The following is an 18,985-nucleotide window of genomic DNA, read 5'->3' as shown; positions in this document are numbered from 1 at the left end:
GACTCATGCTGACACATCATTTTGCCCTTTAGCATCTAACTGTTTTGCTCCTTTCAAGGCAAAGACTTCAGCCTTGCTGCCAATTTTCTGAAGCGTCACATCAGCCTCCGCTGCATCGTCAAGCAGGTCTACGGAGGTATGTGGCCACTCACCTTTAATACACTTCATCAAAACAAGAATGAGAAACTCCGGTGAACTTCCTGCTGAAAGATTCTGTCACCTGTGGTTTCTGTTTCCCCTTCTCTTGTCTTTATGTCCCTACCTGCTCGTGCAGCCGTGAAGTCGCTCCCCTGAGAGAGTGAGAGAGCCAGTGAGACTTTACCTCCATGGCCCATCTAGCGCCCGTGACCCTTAGCAACCTCTCCATGGGACCAATGCGGTTCCCTTCCTGCCTGCAGAGTCAATATTGGCTCCCCCGGACTGTGGAAGTTCTGACCCGCTGCAGACAGAGTCGATGGCTCTTTCTCAGCAGGTCCATTACACGTCAAATTAGAGCCAGTGTCCCCGGGTCAAAGGTCGTGCAAGTGGGTCCACTGTGTTTGCTGTACGTATTAGCCGGGTCAAGAAGAGGTTTAGGTTAAATGATGCGCCGTTTAACAAACACTTTTTTACCTGGTAGTAAAAGCAGTTCATTGCTAAAGACATGACTGAAATGTGTCTATTTTCGTGCAATATTTTAAATAATATATTACATTTATTCTCATAGTTTATTTCTGACACAATTTATATGAAAATATTTCTTTATTTTAGAACTATCTTTTACATTTTTATATTATTTAAAACCCCATTTTTCGAATATATGGATTGCTTTTTTTATATTAAGTCATTATATTTCCACATTTTTGTTTTCACATTTCCCAGTCTTTTCATTTTCTCTGCTCCCTCCATCTTTTCTCTTCCTCTTTTCTCCCACTCACTGTATTTTTACATTAAAATAAAAGTGTAATACATATATATTTTTTTATTTATACAGAAGTTACAGTTAACATCATTTGGGATGTTAAGTCACTGTAATAAACAATGGATTAAAAAATGTAATTACTGCTAAACTACTACTTGGTTGTAGTATTAAAAGGAAGTGAATACAAATCTGTAATGAATCGCACACATATCTCTGTGTATATCAATCTGATGTGCTCAAGTATATGATGATGTGTTTTATGCCATCAGATCTGCGTGTGTTTCCTGAGCGCTACGTTGTGTGCGTGAGTTGTCCAGAGCATTCAGCAGCTCGCCTCGGAAACCTGAGCCCAGCCACAGTGAGTACTTTTTATACCCCTCTATTTCCTATCCCAGTTGTCTGGCAAAGTACATCGAGCGACCTGCTGTCGTATGGCCAAGTGAGTCTTTCTGTTTATAGTGTAATCTCTTTGTTTGCTTGGACGGGTCGATAGTTCCTGAAGATGCAACACCCTCAAGTGGGAGACCATGATCAATATAGGCCAGTGTGGATTAAAGCGCGGCCTGCGGGCCGGATGCACTTCAGCTGTCGAGAGGTCGGACGGTGAAATGTGACTGTCCTAGTATATGAGGGGTGGGAAGTAGTTCAAGTGGGCACCTTTTCACCAGTCAGGTGTCTTAAGTCTGGTGTGGTTTGTTTCATCTGAAACCTCAAGTCTGCTGTATATAACAATGTAAAAACCCTCAGCCCAGTGATGGAGGGATGATGAAGACGCCGCTGTTTTAGGACTAACTAATTTTGACTGTTGCCTTTGTGTTGCCACATCGGTAAATCCTGTGAGGGTTTCATTTAGTAACTTTGAAGTTCAGCAAGTCGCCAAACTATGTTGTTTGTATCATTAAGAGCCCTCATGAAGACATCTGCAGCCACTTACTGCTGTCAACACACGTTCTGGAGTTGATTTGAGCAAAGCAAGGAGAAGTGTGTGATGTGTAACACACATGCTGTGAGTCAGGAAACAGCTTTATGAATGAGAAATGGAAGGCAGTTTCATCAAACCCATTTTCTGCGGAGATCAGGTCGTCCTGTCTCCTAGCTAGGGCGGTTAGCACCCTAGGAACTGGACTTCCTTAGCTTTGTCTTTGCCTGAACCTCAACTCTTCCATGTTCTCACCAGGCCGCTCCTCTTCTAACACACTTCATGATGTCATAAATCTCATTCCCCTTTGGTCTTGATGCTCCATGCTGGTAGATTTTTCTTCCGTATCGTTTCGTTTCTGTGTCTCCCTTTAACATACGACCTAGCTGAGATGAAGATGCATTGGGAGTGAGGAGAGGGACAGCCTTGTCTGGGGAGGGTTGGAGCCAAAGTTAGGGAGGCCAGATGGTTTGGATACAGAGGAGAGACCGAGTATGTCGGAGAATGTAGTGGTGAAAGAGGAGGATGTCAGAAAGAAAAAGACTCTCACATCAGGAGAGTGATGAGCACAATGACAGTGTGGTGTTATTATGCAGAGTCAGAATTGGTTTTATTATAAGGAGCCCTGAGTGAATTCATAAACAGACGTTAGCGGTTCCCATGATGTTAGCGTTGCTAATTATATTGTTTAGTGCTGCAGCTTATTCACAATTACAATGATTATATTTCATTTGTTCGTTCTTCCCTTCAGTGTTCTGGGGAAAGTGTCGTATCTCGCTCTGGCATCTCCACCGACAGTCAGAAATGGTTTTCCAGCACATCCCATGATCACTGCTCCTCATGTTTTTCCCCCTATGACACGTCTCTCCGCCCTCCGCGGTTCGGATTTCAATGAAAACAGTAATTGAGTGGAGTAAGGCGATTCAAAAGTTCACATTTTGTAACCAATTTTCCAGTTCAAGGAGACGCTGCAGTGGATTTGCGTTCCTGGGCTCAGGATGTGGTTCTCGTGCTGCTACAGTACGAGCACGTGGGCGCAGAGAGTCTTTGTGGTGAGGCTCAACCTCCAGCACCGTTTGCTCAAGACAGACGCCAGACAGCCGGTCTGAACTTTATCACATGACAAAAACAATTGTTTGTTTACAGCTGTGGCCCCGCTTCACGATTCGCTCTGTCAGGAGTCACAGTTCGGTACACAAACCTCACACACTGATGGAACAGCGCGCCGGGTCCAGAAAGTATCCTGTGTTCTGTGTCACTGTGAATCAAATGTTTATGGGATTTGATTAAGTGGGGTCTTTTATTCCTCAAGTCTTGACAGCATGAGCCTAAAAATACCACAAGTCCCTCTATTCAGGGTTCAGTTTTTGTTGTTTTGATTCACTCTGAGTTGTATTTGAGCAGAAACCATTAACCTCAGAGGAACAAAGTGAAGGGTAGTTCTAGGTTAAGGGTTATCCAGGAGGCAGATTCACGAGGGCTGCTTTTGTCCAGAGCATTCAGTTTTAGGGACTCTGGTTTGTTATAATAATAGTTTTTATCTGCATCATCACTTCTGCCAAGGAAGTGTGATCTATCTGTCTATAAAATAACTCGAATAAAGTTATGAACATATAGGATACGGAATACAGAAATGTCTAAAGAAAACATAAATTTAGACGATGTTTCAGAGTTGTCATTCACTCGTAACTGGTGCTAGAGCTTCCGTTACTGCTGGTCTATTGGTTAGTGGTGATGCCTTCACCCCAGCAGTTTGTTTTTCCAGCAAATAAAAAATAATAAATAAAATTGTGTGTCTGAGCTCGACCAGTCAATTCTCAAATGTTTTTAAGGAGTCCTGTGTTTGATAAAGTCATGTGAGATTAGATCCTTGCCAGAGGTACGCACTTCCTGAGCGTCTTTGGCGGACGACTCCGCCACATTTTTTTTTAAATCTTGGCAGAAACCCTGGACTGATGGTCAAAATCTGTTGTTTGTTTGTTTTCGGGAAGATATCTCTCTAAAACTGCCGAATCACCAGGCTGCGTCACCTGTGTAGCCATGATACAATAACTCAATAGTGGATAGATTTTTTGTTACGTTAAAAAACACAATACAAGTTCTTTCAGAAGTTTTTTTTACTGTCTTAAGGCAATTACATTTCTTTTGGTTTACAACAGTGGACCGTTTATTTGCTTTTTTTTTTGTCATGTCGGGGGTCACGCTTGACTTTCATCGTGTCACACTGCCTGGCTCAGGAGCTTTTTGTTCTCCTTCATGATCGAGTTTAGTGGTGTGATTCTTTCATACAAGTTGAACAGAGGGCATTTTAAGTTTTTAAGAAACCCGTTTTGATACAGTGAAGTTGATCTGTCCAAAGATAATGGACTAGGTCAGCAGACTAATCCAAGAGAACTCAACTTCCCCTCACCTGGGTGGAAATCTGAGGACTTGGTCCTAGGCCAGCTCATCTTTCAGGCGACAAGATGCCTGAGCAACTTCAGCTTTTTCTTTCCACACAGACTTATTGACACCTTTGAACATCTCTCTGTCTCCAATGTAACCCTACGAAGGAAGCGTGATCTTTTCCTTGGTTCTCTGGATTATTATCAAAAGCTTGAGAGATGAGGACAGGAATAAAGATCAAAGGATTTGATGAAAGACTGGGGCTTGTAACCTTACAATGACCATCTTCTGTGAGACGCTCAACTACTTCAACACCTAAAGAGTTTCACTTCACGGTCTCACTTCACTTCACTTCACGGTGAAACTCTTTAGGTGCTGCAATGGCACAGTGGTTCAATGTTCCCGCTCCCTCCTGATGCCCTGTGCATGTATCCATGAGGCCCTACTTTGCTTACCAGAGTTGCGGCCCGATAGCTTGATGGCGTGATAACTTAAGTTTGCCTGACGAACTGAAGCCGTTGGCCACTACAATTTTATGACGATATCTCCAGACATCTTTTCTTGGTGTCTTGAAATGGACAAAAAGGAGCGCGGGAGTCAACTCTTCCCTCCATGTGATGCTCTATAGCCACAGAGGAAGTCTATTGTTTGTGTCTAACTCTGTGTCTGTGTTTCCGATAAACACTTTGGTATAAAGGATTTCTTGAATGTCTTGGTCTCAGTAGTAATTTGGAGTGAATGGCTTGTTCAGTCTAGTGTTATGAAAACTGGATTACTGGTTTCCTCTGAGCTCTTTGATGGTGGGGCTGATAAAATCCTTAAACTGCAGCAGAAAAACAACAATTTACGTGTGGGAGGCGACGTGCCTCCTGTGGTGAACGCAGTACGCTGGGCACGCCCCTCGCCCTTTACCCAGCCGACTGCCAGTGAGGAAATATGCCCTGTTTGCTTAAGCTGGCCGCATCATCCCTGCAACAGGATCAACAAACATGCACAGGCACATTCTTGACTTAAACAGTCGACAGCTCAGATCCCTGAAGAATGACTGAACATGGAGGATACACCCCCGTAGCCAGGATTAGGATGAGCTGTTAACTGCCCGCTCTTTCTTCCCGAGAATGAATCGCCTCTCTTCTGACAAGCTGATCCGACACCTAATGTCTGCTTGAGGTCCTGGGCCGGGGCGGAGAGAGGCTCTGGTCACTTGGGAAAGCGCTGGTGCGAGCCGCTAAGAACAGAGGCGTGCTGAGGTCATGAGTAAACACTCTTCTGGTGGAGGGGGGGCGCGAGGGACTGGAAACACATCTGCTCTGCCTTTGATCCAAACTTCTGCAGCCCAGCACGGCGCTCACCTCAGCTGCCCACTCTGCGCCTGACCAGAAAACAACGGCCGCAATTATAAACACTTGCTCTTCCTTCCCATGCTGCCCTTCTCCACGCCGGCGCTGGCTCACAATAGGAGCGACTTTTTTATGCGCGACCCGAATGAGGAGAGGTCAAGGGAAAGAAAATCTTCCCATTGTCTTTTTTTTTCGTGAACCTTTGGTTTAAATAGCCCCACCTCTGCAGGACTGCGCTTTGGGTTTTTAGGTTACAGGCAACATCATTGACGAACAGTTGTTCCCTAAAACATACTGTATAGGAAGGTTTTGAATTTGACATTCTTAATAGTGAGATTCTTAAACATTACAATCGGAGAATAAGATACGCGTGGATCGGTGGTGATCACGTGAACTTTACGCAAAAGTTGCTAGCGAGATTGGGGCGTGCAATACTGGTATAAGTGGTGGCTGAGGTAGGTTGAGTGATGTGCTAACTTATGGGCAAAGCCACAGATGACTCCCTTTTCTGTATTTGACCTCAATGAACCAGGCGTTGCATCATTCAATCCTTCTCTCGACGAGGAAGGAGGAGTGATCTCATGAAGAGCAGGGACATGGGTTGCACTCCCTGAAATGCCTTTTGCTGGTTTAGCGTTCCCTTTAAACGCCCATAGTGCTCCAATTAGCATGTGGCTGCAGTCCACTTTGGGTCAAGTGAACTGGAGAGAGGTTCTGCTCTGGATCGTGGGACTTTTTCGAGCTGATGGATGTGAGCTGGGGGTTAAGGAGTTGGGTCATCCTGGAGAGGTGGCCTTGCCAGAGGATAAATGATTGGTGTCTCCTGACACCTTCCGAGTGAAGTATTCCGGGTATGTCCTGCTGGAAAGGGGCTCTGGGACAGACCCGGAACACACTGGAGAGATGATATCTCTTGGTTGACCTGGGAACGCCTTGTGATTCCTACAGGACGGCTGGAAGGGGATTCTAGGACTGTGTCCCATTTCTCACCCTAACACCTAACACTTAACACTAGCACTTGGTTCTGAGTGCCCTCCACTATGACGTGCCCTCCGACGACGAAGTATAGTGATTGACGTCCCTAAGAATTGGGACAACACTGCATGACGTGTCATTGGCTGCCGTGGTGTGTTTTGTTTCCTCCATATCCAGTGTTGGAGACGTTTTGGAAATGCCAGGTCTAACGTTTTTGCAACCTCTTGCATCAGCGCTGTTAATCTCACTTGGTTTGGTGAACCAACGGAGAAGAAACGGGCGGAGCCGAAGCCGGCTGATAGATCTGTTAGAGGTGTGAGGATGCTAACGTTAGCCTGGATGCTAGCTGACTGTTGTTTGTTAAGAAGAAATAAAAACATACTGTAGTACATACATGTTGTATTGTTCATGTTGTCGGACACGGTCAAGCATTTGGCTCGCTAACGTGCGATACGAGAGAAAGTCAACAAACGGAAGAGTAGTCCTTCAGAAGACTGAGCTGTAAATGACCTTTAAGTGCCTTCATTGGCTTTGATGATATTTTACCGTCATCCTCACGTATCCATGACAAAGCCAAATATATAGAAACACTCCCACTTGCTCAATTTTAAACACATCCGGTTTGAATGGCACAAGCTCAAAGCCAAAATTTGTCGGCAGGTCAGAACAATGCTCTTGTTGCCATTATTTGTTTACGCTGATTTCCCCTCTCAGGCGTGGGTGGGCAGACTGTCTGGCAGATACAACCCGGGTTGCGGACACAACGGCTTCTTATTCACCGCATTCGCTCCGTTCTGGAGCTGGAAAGTTGCCCAGCTTTAGTGAGTTTGCATAATTCTGCGCCGAAGTAGGCCACCTTAGTTCCCACACAACACTTGATGTTTAGCTGCACACATCATGTGATATTTATAAAGTCTCCCTCCTCCTCCTCCCTCCTCTATCTCTCTCTATTCAGTCATTGTGTACAGAACATCCAAACCCCACAAGTCCCCTGGTGAGTCATCAATCCATCATCATCGTCTTTGCATATAACTTTCTATCAATTCCATTCCCAGTCTATACACACATATATATATATATATATATAACTGTCGTCTTCCTCTTCTCATCCTCCTTACTTTGCTCAACTTTCTTGCACAGTTTGCGTTTGAAGTGGAGCCGGCCAGAACAGAAACGCACTGAAGTTTCCCAGAGCAGTGTCCCGTCGGCTTCGTGTTGGTTTTTCTTTCAAGTGGATTTTCAAACAGCATTTATTCATACGAAGCGGACGAGGATACATATCAAGGCATTACGATGCAAATGACGGCACCCACTTCTCTCTCAGCATTGTTGTTGTTGGGGCGGTGCGCCCGAGTGCGTGGGCGAGAGCCTGCTTGTGTGTGTGTGTCATTGTCATAAATCCGAAGCTTAGCTGTTGCTCAGCGCTATAACGGCGTAAACACAGAGCTCCTGCCCACACGCTAGCATGACTGCCTCGACACAAAGGGCGGCCTGTGGAGAACTTCCTGTGTGAGGATTCTTGCGATTGTGGGAGAGACTGTGGATGTCAGGTGTTTGGACTCTAAGTGGGGGGGAGGTTGCCCCTTCTTTTGTTGCATGCCCCTATAAACACGTTCGCTTTTTCGTATTCATTCTGTGTTATCTCGTCAGTGGCCTCTTGTCGTCTCCGCCCACCGCTCTGTGGCGGCCCTTTGGTTTCCCCCCTCCCTCCGTCTGGTCCTTTTATTCCCTCCTGCACAGCCTCACCAGGGCAATACCGCGGCCAACGCGCTCTACCTCAGACACTGTTTCCATTCAAACGCTTCCGCCGTGCCTTGTTTGGTGACACTTAGCTCACCTCAGAACTCCAGTGATTCATACCTTTTAGATAATGTGCTTCCTTGGAGTTCACTAGAAAATGATTCAGTCCTGTCGAAGCGCCTCGCTGCGACAGGACCGCACCACCGTCACAGGTTCTCACGCTCAAGAGATAGTCCGTCCAATGCCTGTTCTTGCTGACTGTAGAGGCCAAGGCACCATGCTCTACTGGGAAGAGGCTTTCGATTTGATGGCATCTGCTGCGTCGGCTTCTGGCTGGACTTCTAAACTCACACACTTGTGAGTTCAACTAACAGCGGCAAAAGTCCCACTTCCTTGTCGGTCCATACCAGCTGATGTGTATCGTCCTGTCTGCGGTATATTGATATGGACACTAGCGGAGCTCCTGCTCTGGTGGCACCTGCACCGTGTGCTGTTCTTCACTCACTTCCCTAAAAATACACCGCCACTCACCTACCCACCATAGTTATTACAGCCACGCAGGCCGTGAGCCGCACCGTCGCTGTGTGGAGTAAGTGAAGAAAGACACCAAACCCGATGTTCTTTACTGGGCGATACTTTATGGAGGGGTTTCTCATCTGTAGAATGATGAAAGATCGCACTTAATTCCCCTTATTCCCCTCCTCGATCTACCAAAGAAACGTACAAAGGAGACCAACAAGAAGATGTCGACTCCACTGACCTGGACTAGAATGTTGCAGTCGCTGGAATCAAAGCAAGACATTTTCCAGATTTACTGTGCTGTGGACGTGACGACAGTCAACCGTGTGTTTACAGTGTTCTACGGCCAACTTTATCAGGATTAACTGGGGAACCAGAGCCGTTATTGATGCAAGTTATTTACGATAAATTGACGGCTTCAACCTTTTGGATCTGCTGGATTTACCGCAAGCCCACTGCGGCTGCCGCTGCGGAGTCTGTTCAGGCTCAGTGGGGGAAGACCGGTCATTACCTTTCATTAGTGGCCTGTTGAGGGCAGACGTTGGTGAGAGCCAATCCTGGCCTCCATCTGTCATCTGGCCCTTAAGGGCCCTTGACAATTTTATATCGTTTCATTCATTCATACAACTCCCGCGAAGAGATTAAAAGAGGTCGCCTGACGTTTTTATGAACGCTTAAGCAAACCTTGATAGCTCCAGCTGCGTGGCGAGTCGGCAGGTTTTAAGCAACGCTACTGTCCCGGTGAGTCTCGTATCCGCCGGCGTTTCACCCTGACTTTGCTTTACAGCAACAGTGCTCTCAAGTGTTTTCCCCTCTGCCTCGCTCCATTATGCTATTAATGGGATTTATCGCTGTTGTAACTTGTCAACATGGTTCCAGCGTTTAGTAATTCCGCCCCGGGCTGCGAGCATCGCTTCGCAACGTGCGGCTCATCACGCAGCGGGATCCCTGCGATTATTTGCTGAAGCCTTTGAGGTGGTTTGGTTGGACTTTGTCGGAGGAACGATCCTCTCTGCCACCCGGGTTGCACATCTATCACTGTTTAATGGAGCCAGGGGTCGGCGTGTGAGGGGACGAAAAGGGAAGCAGGTGGAGCCAACGCTGAGCCTGTGTTTCGAACGTGAGAACGTTGCGGTTGTTTCCGAGTGATTCACATTCATGACTGAACTTTTGGTGCCGCTCTGTGAGACAGCAGCGGTTAAGAAGTGACGCCCTTCCCGTCTGATCTTTTGTCCGGATGGAACACATTCTGGCCTGGTGTGTGTCACGTTTGTAAAAAAAAAAAAAAAATACTGTTACTTTTGCATTATGGAGCTTCTCCACCGCGTACAAGAGCGCGAACATAGCGAGTGGAATGTGAACTGCAGAGGCATTGGTGCAGGTCACGTGCTACAGCTCCATCATTGCCCACAAGCCAGTTTTTCTACAAGGTGGTAAAACTGTTTTCTGGTACAGCTCCAGGTATCGTGTTAGCCACTGCCTTCTCTGTTTTCTCAGTGGTACATCCATGAGTATGCTTTCACTATCGTGAGAGACACCTGTTGGATGCTCATTCAGAAGGACTGAAGAGTTGATGCTACTTGTTCCTATAAGGCAAAGGCTCTTCTCTTTCCACCATTGTTGTTGTGAAGTGAGTTTGGCGTCTAGCATCTGCCCGCTCTGGGACTAGGTTTCAACAAGTCACACTTCCACTGAAAACGCGGGTCAAACACTGTACTAAAGATTACGACCGACCCCATACGAACTGGGCCTTAACAAGAGGCTAGATCAGACCTGGGCAAAGTGCGGTACGGGGGCCATATGTGGCCCGATGCCTGTATTTTAACTGTTATGTTGTAATTTTCTGCCTTTTTTTTTGGTTCTTTCTCTTTTAGTCATCGCCACCACTTATAGCGTGTTCTTGTTTTCAGTGGCCATTTTTGTGTGTTTTTCATGTTCCTCAAAATACATTGAAGGAATATTGAAAATATATTTTGGAATAAATAACCTTTTTATCTTGAATGCCTGGTCCATAGTTATGTTGATTTATATTCAAATTAAATGCCTATAAGATTAAATATTTCAATAGGTTTCATGGCATATTTACACTTTTTAATATCCTTACTTACATTTAATCTTTTTACATCTATTTTGTTCTTGTTTTGTTATTTAAGTATATATTTTGGATATTTTTCCGTCATGTCTTGTGGTCATCGCTGTCTTTCTTTTGGCATGGCGGCCCCTCACAACAGTTGCAGTTTCTAATGTGGCCCTTTAGGAAATTTAACTGCCCACCTCTGGGCTGGATGGACGACACAGTGTCATTAAATGCATCTTTTGGAGTTCAATTTTGTCCACTCTAACTCTGTTCCAGGCGGTTCCTTGTGAGAAAAGCAGATCTGAGTATTTTTCCGAAGTGGGCGAAAACCAAGAGCCATCAACCGTCCTCACACAAACAAAGAAGACTGTGCTGCAGAAGCTGTAAGGATGTTTCCGAAACCATCCGAGACACCCCTGCATCCCCTCATTTCCTCTCTCTTCCCCCCCCCCTTCAGAGCCAAACAAGCCCGTGTCCAGCGTGAGTCTCCTGGTTCCAGTTTGCAGGAGCAGAACATTGACCCGAGAGTCTGTTTGATAAAGGGGGAACACACAAGTCAGTCAGGGGGAAGCTTTCCAGAGACGGAGGTCCAGAATCAGGACCCGGGCCCTCGACATCCCACGCCGACGCAGCCTTCCAGCAGCCCAGATGGGGCCCCAGCGGAACCCCTCGCACAGACGGTCAGCCCAGCGTCCAGGAAAAGCCGAAATTCTAAGTCAAGCAGCTCGAGTGAGGATCCTCATCGGCAGAGAGCCAAGAAGAAATGCCTGGGAATGACCAACCCCACACTCCCGCCTCACGCCAGCGGGCGTGACCCTCCTTCCCCGACGCCTCGTCCTCCAGACCGGGCAGAGTCCAAGGCTTTCCCAGTCTCCCAGTGCAAGGAAACCACACTGGAAGTGGAGCTGCTTACTTCAGGGAAACGGGCCCAGAGGCTGCTCCCCCTCACAAGCAATAACACGGCGCAGACAAACCAAAACAGGCCGGCCGCAAGTCTGAGGGGCCTATCTGTCAAGCTCGCATCCTCCGCCGCCTCTATTGCTTCCAGACCCGCAGTGGCAGCGGAGGCCAGCGAGAACGCGCCCCGGACCTCCAGATTACGACGACAGAAGAGGTCCTGAGGGGACGATCCAGATGCCTGACGCCAAGAAGATAGAGATGATACCGCTGCAAAGGCCTGGCGTTTCACCCCACGCAGTCGCCCATCACGTGTTACTACAGCGCCTGCTCCGCCGGCACCAGCACGGATCGAATGTTCAACACATAATTGATGCATGAGCGTCTGTCAAATACTTGAAGCAGAGTTCGCCTCCACCCATAAGTGGCGGCGGTCAAGAGAGGCTCGCAAATCCGACTGAGAAAAACCTTTAATTGGGGTTTCGATTCGCCTTTGTGTTAAAGATGGAGGGGGGGTTTCAGACAGGCAGGAGCCGGGCGCCGCGTCACGCCGCTGGACCACTGGCTCCTCCGTGTTGGACGCCGCTGCACTTCCCTGATGGATCGCTGCTCCATCGCAGCCGTTATTTTCCCCCAGTTCATTCATCCACTAGTTGCTGGCTCCTGAGCCCCGCTCACCCAGATGTGTCACATATTTCGCTGAGTCACTGACGTCGATTAGCGATAGCATCTTTTTCAAACCTTCTGTCAACGGCTGTCGGAGCCAGATCTGCAGTGGAGCGAATCTTTCAGTCTGTTGTTTCATGACGTCATGTCAGCTCATGTTGTACTCTGCTGTTTTATGAATTAAACTGTTTAATTTGAACACTGTTGTTTTGTTTTGACTCTTGTGAAAGCTCCCCATTGTTCCTCGGACCTCAGTGCTCACACAGGTCTGCTTTAACGTGAAGACTGACCGTGCCTCACTTCTGCAGTGGTCAGTACCGAGCTGAGGTTGAGTCATCGTGCCACTTTATTTACGATCCACTTTCACCACTTTCTGAGTCACCACAGATGAAGTGTTTATGTTTGGAGCCGTGTAAGTGTCGACGTAGCGGGTTCAAGTCCCTGCCGACCCGAACTCCAGTCAGTCTACTCCGTCTGTCATTGTGAAGAATACAAGTTTGGGAATGACTCACTGGAATAAAGGGCAAACTGAGAACTCCAGCCTTGTAAATGCACGAGTTCAAAGTCAATACTGTAAATCCTCTGTGTCAAACTGAAGGCATTTACACAAATGTGGAGGGAACATGTGTGTGGGTATAATAGCAAGTCAACTACATGCGTTCCAGTCCCAGACTAACCTAACTGCTGACTCTAAAACTCACAATCCAGGTAATGTTTGAGTAAGAGCGTCACAGTCGACGTATAAAAGGTAGTTTTCACCTACCTTGATAGTTTTTCCTCATTTTTTCCACCTTTGTCGTCTTCCACTTTAGTCTGATAACCTCTTTCTATCACTGTCAAAATTATGGGAAAATAGTGCGACCATCTTAAAATACTCGACTGAAAGTTGAGCTGTTCACAGAGACTTTGAGACTTCTTCAATGGACACTGGAGAAACTTGCTAATACCTCTTCGTCATACGTACGTAATATGTTGTGGAGGACGTTATGTATAAAAACTTTCTTTTCTTTTACTGTATTTTTGTTGCAAATTTTATGTTTTGTGTTTCTATGTTTATGTGGTAGTGTGCTTATAGGGACTTTTCTTTTTATCACATATGTATCAAAGATGCTAAACTTGAACTTAAACATACTAAAATGTAGAAAAAAGTTAAAATAATAAAATAAAAGTTTTTAAAAAAAGCATGACTGTTATATATGTATGACTGTTGCTATAGACAGCAGAAAATGTAGATGGATAAAGGAATATTAGTGAGGTGGGTGGTGACTCTTTGACTTTTAAAGTAAAATGACTTTTGCACGTTGAGTTCAGAAAGTACTTTTACGACAACTGTACAAGAAAATCTCAGAACTACAGCCGAGTCCGGGACTTTTCGCTTCATGTCATTTTGCTGACTGGTATCCAGGCCTGTGGGGGATTAAAGGGCAGAAACCAATCGAGACGTGCTCGGAATTGACTCGATTGACCCTCCCCCCCATCACCCGAGTCCACCCTCACCGTCCAGGGACACTTGTGTTCCATGTCTGATGACCGGAGTGATACAATTTCACTGTAAAATGAGGGAATCTGGGTTTCAAATGCATGAGGTTGTTTGCTGGCTGTCCATGTCACAGACCATCGAGACATTTCGTCCATGGTATTTAACCCTCGTCTGACACTTCGGAAGGTTCCTCTGATCCATGACCTCATCTCTCAGATTTGAGGTGTAATGTGATGTGATGATCTGGAGCAGAGAGACCGCTCAGGTGCTCTACAGTGACTGTCAGGAGGCGTTCTAATCTCTGGTCTTACTTTAATCCCCATAAACAGACAACTCTTAAGTGAAGATGTTTACACGAGTTCATCTCCTCACAAAGCATCCGAAGCCTGTCAGGCTGAGAGGTTCGGGCTAAACCCGCCTCTTGAACACACCAACAAGGAGGACATTGTGAGGATCATGTGGAGGTATTTTTGTCTTCAGGAATGACTGGGTACAAAGGCGTCTCACTGTCGTGAGCTCTGAGGACGTTTGGGCCACAGACCAGCTTGCCACACCGCTTTCAGAACAAAGACAACTTTAATTCTCTTTTCATACAAAATATTTAATAAATATGACTTTCAAAAATATATTGCCAGATCAACAAATAATTCTCAAGTTCATAACCTCAAAAACGAAACGGGACAAAATGTTGCCATGATCTCAAAGGGTTAACAGATGAGATAAAACATGTTTGTCGGTAAGAGCCTCTTTTTTTTGTTGTTGTTTTGAAAGAAATGTGCACAGAAACGAAGCAGACTGGTCGAGCAAGGCAGTGTTTGGGGTCCCCATCGCCCCCTGATGGTCAAGTACTCGCCGACTAACAAACTCCGGCGTGAAGTCAAAGGAGCCGAACAATCTCTGAAATGCGTCGTTGGGTCCGTCTGACGAAGGATTTTTGTTTTTTTTGTTCCCTTAAGTATAAATCCAGGGGAGGCAAGCAATATGTCTGCCTCCGTCTCCAGCGCTCGCGGCGCTCGCTCTCCGTCCAGGTCCCAGCGACAAGTCGTGAAATGTAAAAGGCGTGGAAATGAACTTAAAACGTACTCGGGGCCCGAAAAAACCAAACAAAAAGCGCCCGTTCTTGCCGACTTGAAGTGAAATGTGGCTTTTGTAGAAAGTGAAAGATCCACTCGATCCAAACCTTCAAACTAGACAGAACATATAAATAAAACGGAATGATATCTTAAGGCTCTTGATTATTAAGTTAATAAATCAAATATACACAATGATTAATAAAAAAAATGTACATATCTACAGGCTCTACATTGACACATAAATTCTTCATATTGGCAGCGACCGCTGACATCCACCCCCCCGCCCCCTCCTCCTCCCCGCCCGCTCCACAAAATAAAAATAAATAATAAAGTCAATCTTTCTGGACAGTTGCTGCAGTGACGCTGAAAAGGCACCTTTCTCCAGACAGGGAAGCTCTGCGCGGGTCTCCGCCGGATCGGAGTGAAACTCGCAGAGCGGAAATGTTGACCGGCGCCTTGTGGTTCCAGCCGCCCGGAGCAACCGTCGCTGCCAGTGTAAGCCAGCTTGTCGAAACTTAAATTAACAGGGGGAGGGGGGCGTCTGAGCCACTGCGGGCTGAGACTCCAGGCTCCCCTGGTCCACCCACCACCGGGGTGTGAAGGCGTCGGGCTCGGTTGCACGGCAACTGTCTGCTATACGATGTAGTCCATCCTGTTGATGCTGTTTGCTGTCTCCAAGTCTCTGTTGTCTTGTTTGTTAGTCCAGTTGGGGAGTTTGGAGGCGGCGTTGGAGCCGGGCGCCTTCTCGTCCCGCTCCACCAGCGTGTACGCCGGCTGCTTGGCGAAGAGGCCCTTCTGCAGGTGCCGCTCCTTGTCGTCCTCGTCCCCCTCGGGGTGGTTTGTCCTTATTTTGGCTATGATGGAGTTCTTGTCCTCGTAGTCTTTGATGGCCACCGTGAGGCTCACACGCTTCTCGATGGGGTTCTTGATCTGGTTGAGCTGCTCGCGCACGTTGTTGGTGGTGTTGTCCTCGGAGGCGGCGGCCGGCGCGCCGCCGTGGCCGCTCTGCTTCCGCCGCCGCCGCATGCACCACAGCAGGATGGAGACCAGCAGCAGGACCCACAGGACGATGAAGATGGAGCTGAGGAGGGGCACCAGGTAATCTGAGGAGGAGGAGGAGGAGGAGGGGGGGGGGGGGGGGATTAGAGGGATGAGATCCAGGAGATCCCCAGTAAACCCAGAGTAAGCGTCAGCAGAGCTGAACAAACGCAGCAGCAATAAGCCAAATATTGAACCTGCTCTTGAGCAAATAAACTGATTGTGTAAGATTGGGATTAGAACTCGCAACACTGCAGCGTCTCAGCGCAAAATATGGAGCAGGATCAAGGTGCTTAAAGCTTTCTGTCCGATAATCTATGTGAAGGCTGCAAAACAATAGGTAGCACAACTCAAGGCCCGGGGGCCTAAACCAGCCCGGCGAGTCGTTCCATGCGGCCCACGAGAGCTTCTACGTCTCAAGTCCGATTCAATTCGACCATCCAAAGTCGTGTAAAATAAAAGTGCAAGCAGGGATTACAAATGTCGACAACCAATCAGAAAGCTTCCAAAAATGGGTGCAGAGTTGGAGGAGAGTGGGTGGTGATGCAGGAGGCAGGACAAACCACACATCTCTGCTGAAGTAAGAAGTAAAACCCAGATTGTACTCTGTGGTTTCCTGGTGAAGAATGGCAGCTATAAATGCATCCTGCCCTCCAGTGTCTGGAGCCGTTTTTGAATTTTGGCCTCAAATTTTTCATTGTTCCAAACGGTGACTTTTTCTGTGAAGCTGTGAGACCACACACACAGTCACAGCCACTGACTACGTGAAGATTAGAATAAAACACACAGGAATCTTTACTCTCTCTCCTTAATCTGGTATAATCCACAAAGAATGTGATCAAATTCAAACGTGTGTCTGTGTATTTGTGTGTCGTGACTCGACTCAGTGAAGCAAAGAAAGACAAAGGTTGTAAAGTTAGAAAGTGATGGTTTTCAGTGAAACAAGAAACACGACATTGTGATGTGAACCGATGAAATAATCCCAGCTCAGAGGAGGAGGAGGTGATTCTATCGACCATTTGGAAGCTCTGACTAAGACACTTGAGGTGAATGGTTCCTTCATGACACCAGACTTCAAGCTGGAGAAAAAAAGTCAATTGTAGTGAACAGTCTTGGATCCATTTCTGTCCAAAGCAGGTAGTGCTCAGTGAGAAGTGCCTGTTTTATGAGGTTGTCTTCATCTGAACCCACCAGCGGCTAAATCATTAAACTGCTTGTGCAGCTGCAGTCTGACCTCTGAGCCCTTCATTTAGGCTTCTACTTGGCGGCGGCGGCGGTCTGCTGTCACCGTTTTGATGGATGGCGGACACATGCTCCAGATCCTACTGAAGTTCTGCCTGGTGTGTCGGTGCGAGTGAGTCTGGGCTGTGTTGCGGTGGGCGACACATTTCCATGGTTCCTACCGGTTTTGCCGGGCCTCGGCACGCGCACCTCCACCACGGAGCTGAGGATGGTGTTGTTGCCGTGGCGCTTGCTGACCAGGTCCACGATCCAGTCTGTGAGCTCCTTGACGGGGCTGCGGTCCAGTCGGTGGTCGTCTGTGGACTATGAAGAGGACAGGCGTGAGGAGACTCGGCCCGTCTCAGGTGGAGACACGAGGAAAGGACACTTACAATGCAGACGTGGATCTCGTTGCTAGCGGAGAAGGAGGGGTCGCAGGTTATGGACACGGAATGCTCCAAGGAGAAATTCTTCACCACGTACAAGCGCCGCAGCTGCTTGCAGACGTTCTCCACCGTCAGGCCCTGAAACACAGACCGCCGACGTCAGTGGAAACCAGGTCCGCGGGGGGGGGCCGAGGGAGGAAGCGCTGGAGCCGCCGGCAGCTTGGCAGCCGGATCAACATGCTATCTGCTTGTGATCCACTTTATTTAGATAAAAGACCGCGGGCTCATTTGCTTGTCACTATCTGCTGTCACGCTTGTTAGACGACTGGCGAGTGATGATCCCGCGTGGTGACAGAGTCGCCTGTGCCCCCGATTTAACTCAAATCCATGTGATCCTGAAATTAATCTCCAAACATTCTCCAGCCGGACGCAGGTGGGAAGAGGCAGAGAGACTCACCCGGGACAGGGTGTCCTTGTTGAAGGTGAAGGTGACGTTGGCGCAGCTATTGTCCTGGTAACAGGAGCTGGGGTGACATTTGGCGGCGGGCGGCGGCGAGTTGGAGCGCCAGCACTCTCCCTGGTCCAAACAGGGCTTGACGAAACAGTGACCCTCCCGGACGGGGACGCAGCTCTGGCCTGACGGACAGCCGCCTCTACCTTTTGCCCCCAGCTGGCATTTCGACGGACCGCACCACATCTGAGGGAAGACGACAAGAGATTAAGGGGCGGGGGATTGACGGGATACACAAGCGGCTCACGAGGTGAAAGCAAAAATAAGCAGGCTAATGTGTTGAGCAGTGTTCGCTAACTCGCCGATTTAAAGTTCCGACACCAGTTCAGTCGGCTCAGGAACTGACTGAGACTCTGTGAGGTGTTACATTTTACACCAGAAGTGCAAATATGGCATAAAATATTCCATTTAATATGCAATTTAATTTGAATATAAATAACAATAAAACTATAGCACAAATATCTACGAAATTTTAAAAGGAAAATCATTTCAAAATATATTTTCAATTTTCATTCAGTGTATTTTGAGGAACAAAAAATACTCGACGAAGACGACGCAGACGAAAAGCAATTCTAGTCCTGAACATGTGAGAATTACTGTTGAAATAGTAATGCTAAGAAAGAAACAAGACAAAAAAATAGTCCTAAAAATGATCAGTTTACTTTAGTCTGACCTCATGAGGGCCACAAAAACACAGGCAAAGGGCAGCACATGGCCCCCGGGCCACACTTTGCCCAGGTCTGTTTCAGACACTTGAATTACAGCTTTTCTGAAAGGATACACGTTTGAACGCACATGAATTCTCCATGGACAAGCCAACCTCAACGATCTGGTGGCTACGGTTACTCTTTAAACAC

At 47.3% G+C, this 18,985-nt stretch overlaps 2 protein-coding genes across 5 annotated transcripts in view; one reads left to right on the top strand and one right to left on the bottom strand.

Moving 5' to 3' along the window:
• The window catches only part of slx4ip (SLX4 interacting protein), a 32,737-nt gene extending 20,075 nt beyond the window's left edge, over positions 1–12,662 (top strand). For 2 of the 4 annotated variants that reach the window (XM_053874365.1, XM_053874364.1), the window contains exons 5-8: positions 59–136; positions 1,171–1,259; positions 11,133–11,239; positions 11,314–12,662. In XM_053874365.1, the coding sequence (XP_053730340.1) occupies positions 59–136; positions 1,171–1,259; positions 11,133–11,239; positions 11,314–11,977 (938 nt within the window). In that variant the 3' untranslated portion in view covers positions 11,978–12,662. The remainder of the gene's footprint in view (positions 1–58; positions 137–1,170; positions 1,260–11,132; positions 11,240–11,313) is intronic. The other 2 variants (XM_053874366.1, XM_053874363.1) reach the window with 2 other exon arrangements.
• A 1,555-nt stretch (positions 12,663–14,217) lies between these two features.
• jag1b (jagged canonical Notch ligand 1b) overlaps positions 14,218–18,985 on the bottom strand; it is a 28,547-nt gene continuing 23,779 nt past the window's right edge. Inside the window, exons 23-26 of the mRNA XM_053874496.1 lie at positions 18,075–18,314; positions 17,624–17,755; positions 17,414–17,555; positions 14,218–16,075 (exon numbers count right to left, since the gene is read on the bottom strand). Coding sequence (XP_053730471.1) covers positions 15,606–16,075; positions 17,414–17,555; positions 17,624–17,755; positions 18,075–18,314 — 984 coding nt within the window. The 3' untranslated portion in view covers positions 14,218–15,605. The remainder of the gene's footprint in view (positions 16,076–17,413; positions 17,556–17,623; positions 17,756–18,074; positions 18,315–18,985) is intronic.

Source organism: Synchiropus splendidus, chromosome 9, assembly GCF_027744825.2.
Source record: "Synchiropus splendidus isolate RoL2022-P1 chromosome 9, RoL_Sspl_1.0, whole genome shotgun sequence".
NCBI classification, from domain to species: domain Eukaryota; kingdom Metazoa; phylum Chordata; class Actinopteri; order Syngnathiformes; family Callionymidae; genus Synchiropus; species Synchiropus splendidus.
The sequence above is the reverse complement of the archived record's forward strand: the minus strand, read 5'-3'. Positions and strand labels throughout refer to the sequence as shown.